This window comes from Coregonus lavaretus, assembly GCF_964263955.1.
Source record: "Coregonus lavaretus genome assembly, contig: HAP1_SCAFFOLD_47, whole genome shotgun sequence".
Lineage (NCBI taxonomy): Eukaryota > Metazoa > Chordata > Actinopteri > Salmoniformes > Salmonidae > Coregonus > Coregonus lavaretus.
In genome coordinates, this window is record NW_028161510.1 from 2,863,798 (window position 1) to 2,876,205 (window position 12,408).

The 12,408-nt window shown below is 45.0% G+C and overlaps 1 protein-coding gene across 1 annotated transcript in view; it reads right to left on the reverse strand.

Moving 5' to 3' along the window:
• Positions 1-12,408, reverse strand: part of LOC311120525 (uncharacterized protein) — a gene marked incomplete at both ends in the record, with an annotated part of 60,261 nt that overhangs the window by 28,309 nt on the left and 19,544 nt on the right. Inside the window, 2 exons of the mRNA XM_084195109.1 lie at positions 3,674-3,851; positions 3,987-4,084. Of these exons, the coding sequence (XP_084051235.1) occupies positions 3,674-3,851; positions 3,987-4,084 (276 nt within the window). The remainder of the gene's footprint in view (positions 1-3,673; positions 3,852-3,986; positions 4,085-12,408) is intronic.

Sequence of the window (12,408 nt, forward strand, 5' to 3'; positions counted from 1 at the left end):
GTACATTGAGAGTAACCCGAAAGGCTGCTGGTTCGAATCTGCCGCTCTGCACTTGAGCAAAGCAGTTATCCCCCAACAACAACTCCCCGGAAGCTGATGACGTGGAACGTCGATTAAGGCAGCCCCCGCACCTCTATGTTTCAGAGGGGTTGGGTTCAATGAGGAAGACACATTTTGGGTGAATGCATTCAGCTGTGACTGACTAGATATCCCCTTTCCTTTCCCTTTTCATCCCAGTCCTCCTTTAAGACTCCATAATGTTTCATCATTAGATGCTACAGTCCTGCTTTAAGACTCCATAATGTTTCATCTTTAGATGCTACAGTCCTCCTTTAAGACTCCATAATGTTTCATCATTAGATGCTACAGTTTTAAGACTCCATAATGTTTCATCTTTAGATGCTACAGTCCTCCTTTCAGACTCCATAATGTTTCATCATTAGATGCTACAGTCCTCCTTTAAGACTCCATAATGTTTCATCATTAGATGCTACAGTCCTCCTTTAAGAATCCATAATGTTTCATCTTTAGATGCTACAGTCCTCCTTTAAGACTCCATAATGTTTCATCATTAGATGCTACAGTCCTCCTTTAAGACTCCATAATGTTTCATCTTTAGATGCTACAGTCCTCCTTTAAGACTCCACAATGTTTCATCATTAGATGCTACAGACCTCCTTTTCAAGTATTCTGTCGGTTGCTCTAAAGCAGAAAGGTGGAATAAACAAGTCTGTTTTTTGACATAGAACAATGTTCTCTATTGAGGTATCTTTTCTTCTAGTAGTCCGTTCATTTCTTCTGTCGTCTGTCAGGTAAGTAATCCGTTTGGAGAATCAACACGTCCTCCCCCCCCCCCCCCACTACTGGTTCTCCCGTATCTTATGCAGGAGGAATAGAGTATGTGATGTCACCAGGTGTCACTGCCTCTGATCCCCTGATCCACTCTGCCGGGCTACGATCAGTGGGCCTCTTTCTCTACGGTAGCATATCTCTGATCTCGGTCACTGACGGCCCCGAGCCCCGTATCCAAGGCGTCTACCTGTACAATGAACTCTCGGGAGAAGATGGGAGCCTGCAGGACGGGATCAGAGCCCAGGCTCTCTTTTAGCAACTGGAAGGCGTTTTCCGTCTCCTCCTTCCACGCTACATGGTTTGGCAGGTTTTTCTTGATGAGATTTTTGAGGGGGGTGGCAATGGTGGCATATCCAGGGATGAAATGACGATAATATCCCGTTATTCCCAAGAAGGCGCGGACATCCCTCTTCGTCTGGGGCCGAGGCCAGTCCCGAACAGCCCTGGTCTTTTCTGCCCGTGGACGTATTTTCCCGTTCCCCACAGTGTATCCCAGGTATTCAGAAAAGACCCAGGCAGCATTTTTTTGGATTGGCTGATAGCGCTGTAGCCTCCATGCTCACGAGCACCGCTCGCAGTCGCCGGAGGTGGCTATCCCAGTCCTCGCTGTGGATGACCACATCGTCTATGTACGCCGCTGCATACTCTTGATGGGGCCGTAGAATGGCATCCATGAGGCGTTGGAAAGTCACCGTGGCGCCATGCAGTCTGAAGGGCATCCTCACATACTGAAAAAGACCCTCCGGTGTGGCGAAGGCAGTCTTTGGGCGGTCCTCCGGAGCCACCGGCACTTGCCAACGTCCCCTAAAGTCGTTGCAGAGCCTCATACTACCGTCGGGTTACAAGGACTATGGGGCTGGACCACTCGCAGATGACATCACCATCATCCTCAACATCTCACTTACATCGTTCTTAACGGTGGCTCGGCGGACCTCGGGAATCCGGTATGGCCAGTCGAGGGCTAGCTGTCTCGACTGCTCCGGCAGGAGATTTCGGCCACGGCGTACCTGTACAGGGGCCTCCTTTTTTCCCCTCGTCCTCCACTGCCATCAAAGCCACACCCTCCTCTCTTTCATGGTACTTCTTCAGCAGGTTGACATGATAGAGTTGGTCCTTCTTCCTCCTGTCGGGTTGCTTGATGCGGTAATTGACCGGTGAGACCCTCTCCGTTACCTCGTAGGGCCCCCCTCCACTGCGTCAGCAAGCGGTGTTCGGCTGTGGGCACGAGTACCATCCCTTTCTCTCCGATGGCGAACTCCCTGGGTGTCGCCGACTTAACGTAGGCTCGGACTTGAGTCTGTTGCGTCTTCTCCATATGCTCCTTTACTATGGGCCAGATTGCCGACAGTCGGTCCCGCATCAGGGTAACATGTTCTATCGTCGACCGGAATAGGCAGGGTTGGGCCTCCCAGGTCTCCTTGGCTAAGTCGAGGATGCCTCGACATGGTATGCCGTACAGTAATTAGAATGGGGAAAACCCTGTGGACGCCTGTGGTACTTCTCGCAGGGCAAACATTAAGTGGGGCAGAAGCATGTCCCAGTTTTTCCCATCTTTGGACACAACTCTTCTCAACATGGTCGGTCAGTATCGTCTTCGGAAGGCCCATCCGGGAAAACAGCATGAACAATTCCTTGGCGATACCCTTTGACGAAATGTTGCGAAGGGGTATGGCCTCCGGGAACTTGGTAGCGTAATCTACAACAACCAGGATGTACTCGTGCCCTCTGGCGGCTTTCAGGAGGGTTCCCACGAGGTCCATAGCTACGCGTTCGAAGGGGGTCTCTATAATGGGAAGAGGAATCAAAGCATTACGCAGGTGTGGCCGTGGGGCCGTACGCTGACATTGACCACACGTCCTACAACACCTGGCCACATCTCGGGTGACACGGGGCCAAAAGAACCTCTGCATGATTCTGTGGATCGTTTTGTCCCGTTCCAGGTGTCCTCCTAGGACGTGGGAATGGGCTAGCTGTAGGACAGTATCCCTAGATGGTCTAGGCACCATTAGTAATTCCTGTTTATCCCCCCCAAAGTCTAGGTCAAAAAGGCTTCTTAACTGCTTCTACCCCCAAGCCATAAGACTCTTGAACAGTTAATCAAATGGCTTCCCGGACTATTTGCATTGTTCCCACCCCACCCCCATTTTTACGCTGCTGCTACTCTGTTTATTATCCATGCATAGTCACTTTACCTCTACCTACATGTCCATATTACCTCAATTACCTCGACTAACCGGTGCCCCCGCACATTGACTCTGTACAGGAACCCCCTGTATATTGCCTCGCTACTGTTATTTTATTGTTGCTCCTTAATTATTTGCTATATTTCTTTCTTCTTTCTTAAAACTGCATTGTTGGTTAAGGGCTTGTAAGTAAGCATTTCACTGTAAGGTCTACACCTGTTGTGTTCGGCACATGTGACAAATTACATTTTGATTTGTTCTAGAGTATTGTAAAGTTAGGGGGGTTGACTGGGACAGGCAATGTAACATCCATAATGTTTTTAGGAAAAGTATTTGTAAAACATGCACCTTACATTGGATCATCTTGAAACTTTCTCTCTAAAGCTAACTTTCATCAGGGTTTTATATAGTCTATTGGGTTCTCTCTTTTCATTGGCAGAATCATTTTTCAGTGTTATGATATTCATAACATCCATATCCACCAGTCTATCTTCATGTCAACTAACATAACTGTTTACTGTGGTGGAAATATACCAGTCTATCTTCATGTCAACTAACATAACTCTGCTGGTTGTCCTGGTAACAGATACCAGTAGGCAGATCTATTTTATTTGTTTAAACTAAACTACAGCACTTACTTTGATGAGTCAAATCTGCTCCTTTCTTCTCTTCTCCTCCTCTCACAGTTCCACTCAGCCCCGTTGTTTTCCTGCAGTCCACCAGCTGCACAGACAACCTCTTCAGACCCAGCAGTAAGGTGCTACTGGGAGAGGTACGACACGGGGACTCTGGGAGGGCGGAAGGGCTAGTGTTGTCCTGGTAACCATATATAGGGGACATAGACACATATCATTATGGATGCTGATGTCACTGTTGTCATAAAGTGCTTTACAGAAACCCAGCCCAGACCCCGATAGAGCAAGCTGTATGCTAGACCAGACCAAGCTGTACCATGTGGTGTTCTGATCTGGAAAGACTCTTCTCTGCCTCGTCAGCATCAGGATGTTGTTGAGGCTCCCCAGAGGATCCATGATAGTCATGTCTCTCTCCTGTGTTAACGAGAACATCAAACAGATTGTAAACTTATGACCGTCTATTACGATCATATGGTCTTACAAGAGGCATTAATATATCTAAGCAGGGCCTAAAATGGCCACTTTCATCATGATTTTATCAAATTTTCGTTCCACTAAATGGGTGCCTTTTGCGTCCCTTTGATATTTTAAGTAGAAATTATGCACCAATATTGAATTTTAAAAGCCTGTTATATTAGATGAGGTGCACTTTAATATAGACCAAGTGTAGAACTAAAGTAGAATGCCCCTTTAAAACCACACATTAGCCTAGTTCAACAACTTCATAGTTTGTGCAAATGCTTTTAAGACAATAATCACTGGTGTTAACAGGACCTTCATTCTCCTCCTCCATTCCTTCCTCTCCTTTAAATGTAATATCCTCCTCTTCTTCTTCTTCTTTTACGATGATGTTCAGCCCAAGAGCTCCTTTCTCCGTATAGCTTAGTGAGCTCATGGTCGGGGATGTTAGTTAGCTAGATAGTTACCATTAGCGATTAGCCTAGTACAGTAACGTTATCAATTAAACAAATTAGCCAACTTCAATTAACAAGCAAATTACGTTTTGTTAACTAGTAAATACGTAAACAGAATTATGATTAAAATCACTGACATTAATATACACAAGATTGGTCTAAAGGTTTTATGTTCGCTAGCAAGCTACCGATGTGGTTAAATCAGTAGTATTTTGTCGCTGTTGAAGAAGACTCCCGTCCACTAGATTATACGTCACGTAAGAAGCATCACCTGAAAGACTCACATCGCCATCTGCTGACTGGAGTAGGTAACACAGATTGTATAATCTCTATTACATCGTTTATTCTGGCAAACAATGTCATAAGAAGTCATTTAAAAACAATCAGATGCTATGCATAGGCTGAGAGACGAATAGGAGGAATATCCTCTGAAAGGTACACCCCTGTAGCTCAGTTATTAGTAGAGCATGGTGCTTGCAACGCTAGGGTTGCGGGTTCGTTTCCCACGGGGGGCCAGTATGAAAATGTATGCAATCACTAACTGTAAGTCGCTCTGGATAAGAGTGTCTGCTAAATGACTAAAATGTAAAATGTATGTTCTCTCTTCTTACAGACAACACTTTCCTCCAGGGCTGACCTGCCCATTAGGCAGGATTAGGCGACAGATTGCAGATGGTTGCATATTCCGAGCTAAATCGACCAAGATGCATCACAAAAAAAAAAAAAAAAAACACCTCACATAATCCTGCCCAAAAACAATAAAACGTTTCTCACCCTTTTAACTGAGCCGCCACATGAAGCAGTGCCCCCTTTGCCAAAGGCAACGTGGACAGACAGGGCTCTACCTGTGTAGACCGCATGCCCCTTTGCCCTTCCAGTCTCTAAAGTGCCCTTTTGGGTGGTGGTACAATTTACATCATTTTTTGGTCGGATTTGTTCTCAACCCACTGCAAGTCGACGTTAAATCTGCCTAAGGGATTTGTATTTACCCCTGTCTGAGTGTGAGCGTTTATCTACCGCTATGTGTAGCCGTTAGCGATGATGCTAATGACAACCATCCTCTGATTGATGGAAAGGGTTTCCCAAAAACCTTGTTAACTACAAAGTAGTGTAGTGTATTAAGATTATGACTATTCTAGTGGAACCTGGGGGGGATGTTTATCTTAGTTCAAATATAACCATTTGTAGGGTGACGCCCCAGGGGAGACAGGTGATTGGACAGCAGAGGGAGCAACCCATATTTTTGCATTCTTTATAAGTATAGGCTGGAGGCAGAGGGGGTTAGAACAGACAGATTATCTTTGGACACTGTTCTCCAGCCCGGCAGGGTCTGTAAACTTATGCTGACATCTTGTGATATAAATAAAACTTATAATCAAAGTACAGCCTAAGCGGACTCTTTGTTTGACAGCAATAATTACCAGCATCGACGCGATACTACAGTAGTCTGTGCTTACCTGGCAGAATGACGTCATGATTATTTGCATCAATCCAGGTGTGATTTGTTCAGCAAACTCTGCAATCACGTGTGCAACAGAGACACCACTAACCAAGCAATGCTCTTGCTGGTGCCTCTTGAATTAAAGGGTATCTACACCCAAAAATTAAAATGTCAAAAGTGGTCTCCAGATGTGGTTTAAGTATTGTTGTGGACTCAGTTTTTTTCTTCTTCTATTAACAGTGTGATTTTGAGAGCGAAAAACAGAAAAACAGGGACAACTCAGAAACCTGAAAAAACTACACGAAGAAAACGTTTTAAAAAAACATTTTACAGTTTTGATAAGGCCCTAAATATTCTATACATTTTCCCTCATTACTGGATTATCTAAGGATAGTGTAGAGTAACAGCTGTATCCCTGCAGTGACCTTTAACCTCCCTGCCCCTCAATACTTCTTCCACTGGATCAAAGCTTCAGCCAGGTAGAATACATGATAGTGGCAACAAATGGAGTAGAGTTGGATATACAGTGCCTTGCAAAAGTATTCTTCCCCTTGGCATTTTTTATATTTTGTTGCATTACAACCTGTAATTTAAATTGATTTTTGGAGTATCTGTCCATAGGACCACTTTAAGCCATACACTCCACAGAGCTGGGCTTTACGGAAGAGTGGCCAGAAAAAAGCCATTGCTTAAAAAAATTAATAAGCAAACACATTTGGTGTTCGCCAAAAGGCATGTGGGAGACTCCCCAAACATATGGAAGAAGGTACTCTGGTCAGATGAGACTAAAATTGAGCTTTTGGGCCATCAAGGAAAATGCTACAGATAATCAAGTGCTATTTGCATGTGATGCATTTGCTCTATTGTTTACAGGATTTTTTGTATTTTATAGAGCGTGGCTTTAAGGGAATAGTATGGTCATATCTAGATAAAAACGAATGTGAAAAATGAACAGAGAATGTGTATTAAAACACTGCCTATTCATATAAGTATTTATTAATCATCTACATATTCATATTAAGCTTCTACGTCTGTGTTCAGGAAAGTATTATTTGTAAGACGTAAGAGAAAATATATCAGCTTATTGTTCAATTATTACGACATTCTTTGCCAATACGAACGATGTAGTAAATATTGTTTCCAAACTGCGTTACCCACTCCAGTCAGCAGATGGCGATGTGCGTCTTTCAGGTGATGATTCTTGCGTGACGTATAATGGACTGGACGGGACTCTTCTTCAGCAACCACCTCGGTAGCCAACATAAAAACGAAATATTGACGGCATATATTTAGACCATGTTTATGTACATTAGCTAATCTCAGTGTTTTAAACACCTTTCTGTTGACCTATCTACTGGTTAACTTTAACTTACTTTGCTTGTTCAATTTGCAAACTTGTTAAAGATTGATACTGATCCTAGCACTAGGCTAGTCGCTAATGCTAACATCCCTAACCATGAGCTCACTAAACTACTCCTCCCCTGCTAAAGAAGAAGAGGTCTGCTGTATGGAGAAAGAAGCTCTGGCGCTGAACATTGTCGTGAAAGTAGAAGAAGAAGAAGAGGAGGAGGAGACAGCAGATCAGATTAACACCAGTGAGTATTGTCTTAAAAACGGGCACAAACTATGCAGTTCTTGAACTAATGTGTGTTTTTAAAGGAGCATTCTACTGAAGTTCTACACTTCAATAGGTTGTTCAGTACTGTAGGAATTGTTTAAGGGGCAATCTGCCATTGGTACATCTATTTTTGGGACTTTTAAATTGAATTCTCCATGTGGTCTACATTAAAGTGCACCTCATCTAATGTAACTGGCTTTTAAAATTCAATATTGGTGCTTAATTTCTACTTAAAATATCAAAGGGCACCCATTTAGAGAACGACCCTTTTACATTTGCATCACAAACAATATTTTATAAAATCATGTTGAATGTGACCATTTTAGGCCCTGCTTAGATATATTAATGCCTCTTGTAAGACCCTATGATTGTAATAGATCATAAGTTTACCATCTGTTTGATGTTCTCATTCACACAGGAGAGAGATACGACTATCATGGATCCTCTAGCGAGCCTCAACAACATCCTGATACTGACGAGGCAGAGAAGAGTCTCTCCAGATCAGAACACCAGATGGTACAGCTTGGTCTGGTCTAGCATACGTCTTGCTCTGTCGGGGTCTGGGCTGGGTTTCTGTAAAGTACCATATGACAACAGTGACATCAGCATCCATAATGATATGTGTCTGTGTCCCCTCTATATGGTTACCAGGACAACGCTAGCCCTTCCGCCCTCCCAGAGTCCCCGTGTCGTACCTCTCCCAGTAGCACCTTACTGCTGGGTCTGAAGAGGTTGTCTGTGCGGCTGGTGGACTGCAGGAAAACAACGGGGCTGAGTGGAACTGTGAGAGGAGAAGAGAAGAAAGGAGCAGATTTGACTCATCAAAGTAAGTGCTGCAGACATTCAGTAATCTTGCTCTGATTTGTCATCCTGAGGTCCCAGAGATAAAATGTAGCATAGTTTTGTTTGATAAAATCCAATTTTATATCCTAATATGATCCATGTTGTATACAGCGTTTTGCATGAATTCCAACTCTTTCAACTTGCAACAAAACAATTTTATTAAATCTAATTGGCAAAACATTGTTTAACCCGGTCAAGTTCGGTTTCTGTGCAATCCTCAGACACTCTAGAAGGCAACCAAACTTGTTTCAGCATTCTACATTACGTATTTGCTACACAACATGTCAATTAGCCCATGAAGGTCAGCCATCATTACTCACCATTGAGACGAGCAGTGTTCACTTGATTGACAGTGTCTTGGTCCAATGACCTCCTATCGTTTTGAAACCTAGCTAGATAGCCAATGAGCTGGGCTTTCCAGCAGTATGTGAACACCCATTGTACGACAAACAGCCATCATTCTAGAGCTGTGAGCAGCAGTGTTCATTCTCTGGTGAAAGGAAACAGGAAGCACGGTAGTTTACGTTACCCAGCGGTTCATTCTATTCTTCAAATATTTCTCAAAACTGAAAAAGTAAAACATGGCTACTAAGAGTGGAAAAGCTAAATCGAAGTCCAAGTATACAAATGTTGACGAATTTTGTTTGCAGAAATTGACTGGGAGAGTGACACAGAACGAATGGATGAGGACTCTGAGGGAGCACAGTTTAGATTCCAGCGGGAGAGTGACACAGAACGAATGGATGAGGACTTGTTGAGTGAGCACAGTTTTGACTGGGAGAGTGACACAGAACAAATAGATGAGGACTCTGTAAGTGAGCACAGTTTTGATTCCAGCGCAGAAGAAACATTTTTGGAAGGAAAAGATCCACGTTTAAGTCAGTAAGTAAAATACGTTTTTGCTTCTCATGCTAATGCAGTTGTTTAAATGGTTGCATATTCATTAGAGATATTTTTATTTGATTTTTATATATATATATACACACAGTGGGGGGAAAAAAGTATTTGATCCCCTGCTGATTTTGTACGTTTGCCCACTGACAAAGACATGATCAGTCTAGAATTTTAATGGTACGTTTATTTGAACAATGAGAGACAGAATAACAACAAAAAAATCCAGAAAAACGCATGTCAAAAATGTTATAAATTGATTTGCATTTTAATGAGGGAAATACAGTGGGGGGAAAAGTATTTAGTCAGCCACCAATTGTGCAAGTTATCCCACTTAAAAAGATGAGAGAGGCCTGTAATTTTCATCATAGGTACACGTCAACTATGACAGACAAATTGAGGAAAAAAAATCCAGAAAATCACATTGTAGGATTTTTAATGAATTTATTTGCAAATTATGGTGGAAAATAAGTATTTGGTCAATAACAAAAGTTTCTCAATACTTTGTTATATACCCTTTGTTGGAAATGACACAGGTCAAACGTTTTCTGTAAGTATTCACAAGGTTTTCACACACTGTTGCTGGTATTTTGGCCCATTCCTCCATGCAGATCTCCTCTAGAGCAGTGATGTTTTGGGGCTGTCGCTGGGCAACACAGACTTTCAACTCCCTCCAAAGATTTTCTATGGGGTTGAGATCTGGAGACTGGCTAGGCCACTCCAGGACCTTGAAATGCTTCTTACGAAGCCACTCCTTCGTTGCCCGGGCGGTGTGTTTGGGATCATTGTCATGCTGAAAGACCCAGCCACGTTTCATCTTCAATGCCCTTGCTGATGGAAGGAGGTTTTCACTCAAAATCTCACGATACATGGCCCCATTCATTCTTTCCTTTACACGGATCAGTCGTCCTGGTCCCTTTGCAGAAAAACAGCCCCAAAGCATGATGTTTCCACCCCCATGCTACACAGTAGGTATGGTGTTCTTTGGATGCAAATCAGCATTCTTTGTCCTCCAAACACGACGAGTTGAGTTTTTACCAAAAAGTTATATTTTGGTTTCATCTGACCATATGACATTCTCCCAATCCTCTTCTGGATCATCCAAATGCACTCTAGCAAACTTCAGACGGGCCTGGACATGTACTGGCTTAAGCAGGGGGACACGTCTGGCACTGCAGGATTTGAGTCCCTGGCGGCGTAGTGTGTTACTGATGGTAGGCTTTGTTACTTTGGTCCCAGCTCTCTGCAGGTCATTCACTAGGTCCCCCCGTGTGGTTCTGGGATTTTTGCTCACCGTTTTTGTGATCATTTTGACCCCACGGGGTGAGATCTTGCGTGGAGCCCCAGATCGAGGGAGATTATCAGTGGTCTTGTATGTCTTCCATTTCCTAATAATTGCTCCCACAGTTGATTTCTTCAAACCAAGCTGCTTACATTTACATTTTACATTTTAGTCATTTAGCAGACGCTCTTATCCAGAGCGACTTACAGGAGCAATTGGGGTTAAGTGCCTTGCTCAAGGGCACATTAACGTCATTTAGCAGACGCTCTTAGCCAGAGCGACTCACAAATTGGTGCGTTTACCCTATAGCCAGTGGGATAACCACTTTACAATTTTGGGGGGGGGGGGGGTAGAAGGATTACTTTATCCTATCACAGGTATTCCTTAAAAAGGTGGGGTTTCAAATGACTCCGGAAGGTGGTGAGTGACTCCGCTGTGGGGTGGGGGGGGGGGGGTAGAAGGATTACTTTATCCTATCCCAGGTATTCCTTAAAGAGGTGGGGTTTCAAATGTCTCCGGAAGGTGGTGAGCGACTCCGCTGTGTGTGTGTGGGGGGGGGGGGGGGGGGGTGGGGAGGGGGTAGAAGGATTACTTTATCCTATCCCAGGTATTCCTTAAAGAGGTGGGGTTTCAAATGTCTCCGGAAGGTGGTGAGTGACTCCGCTGTGGGGTGGGGGGGGGGGGGGTAGAAGGATTACTTTATCCTATCCCAGGTATTCCTTAAAGAGGTGGGGTTTCAGATGTCTCCGGAAGATGGTGAGCGACTCCGCTGTGTGTGTGGGGGGGGGGGGGGGGTGGGGGGGGGGTAGAAGGATTACTTTATCCTATCCCAGGTATTCCTTAAAGAGGTGGGGTTTCAAATGTCTCCGGAAGGGGGTGAGCGACTCCGCTGTGTGTGTGTGTGGGGGGGGGGGGGGGGGGGGGGGTAGAAGGATTGCTTTATCCTATCCCAGGTATTCCTTAAAGAGGTGGGGTTTCAAATGTCTCCGGAAGGTGGTGAGTGACTCCGCTGTCCTGGCGTCGTGAGGGAGCTTGTTCCACCATTGGGGTGCCAGAGCAGCGAACAGTTTTGCCTGGGCTGAGCGGGAACTATGCTTCCGCAGAGGAAGGGGAGCCAGCAGGCCAGAGGTGGATGAACGCAATGCCCTCGTTTGGGTGTAGGGACTGATCAGAGCCTGAAGGTACAGAGGTGCCGTTCCCCTCACTGCTCCATAGGCAAGCACCATGGTCTTGTAGCGGATGCGAGCTTCAACTGGAAGCCAGTGGAGTGTGCGGAGGAGGGGGGTGACGTGAGAGAACTTGGGAAGGTTGAACACCAGACGGGCTGCGGCATTCTGGATGAGTTGTAGGGGTTTAATGGCACAGGCAGGGAGGCCAGCCAACAGCGAGTTGCAATAGTCCAGACGGGAGATGACAAGTGCCTGGATTAGGACCTGTGCCGCTTCCTGTGTAAGGCAGGGTCGTACTCTCCGAATGTTGTAGAGCATGAACCTGCAGGATCGGGTCACCGCCTTGATGTTGGCGGAGAACGACAGGGTGTTGTCCAGGGTCACGCCTAGGCTCTTCGCACTCTGGGAGGAGGACACAGCGGAGTTGTCAACCGTGATGGCGAGATCATGGAACGGGCAGTCCTTCCCCGGGAGGAAGAGCAGCTCCGTCTTGCCAGGGTTCAGCTTGAGGTGGTGATCCGTCATCCATACTGATATGTCTGCCAGACATGCAGAGATGCGATTCGCCACCTGGTTATCA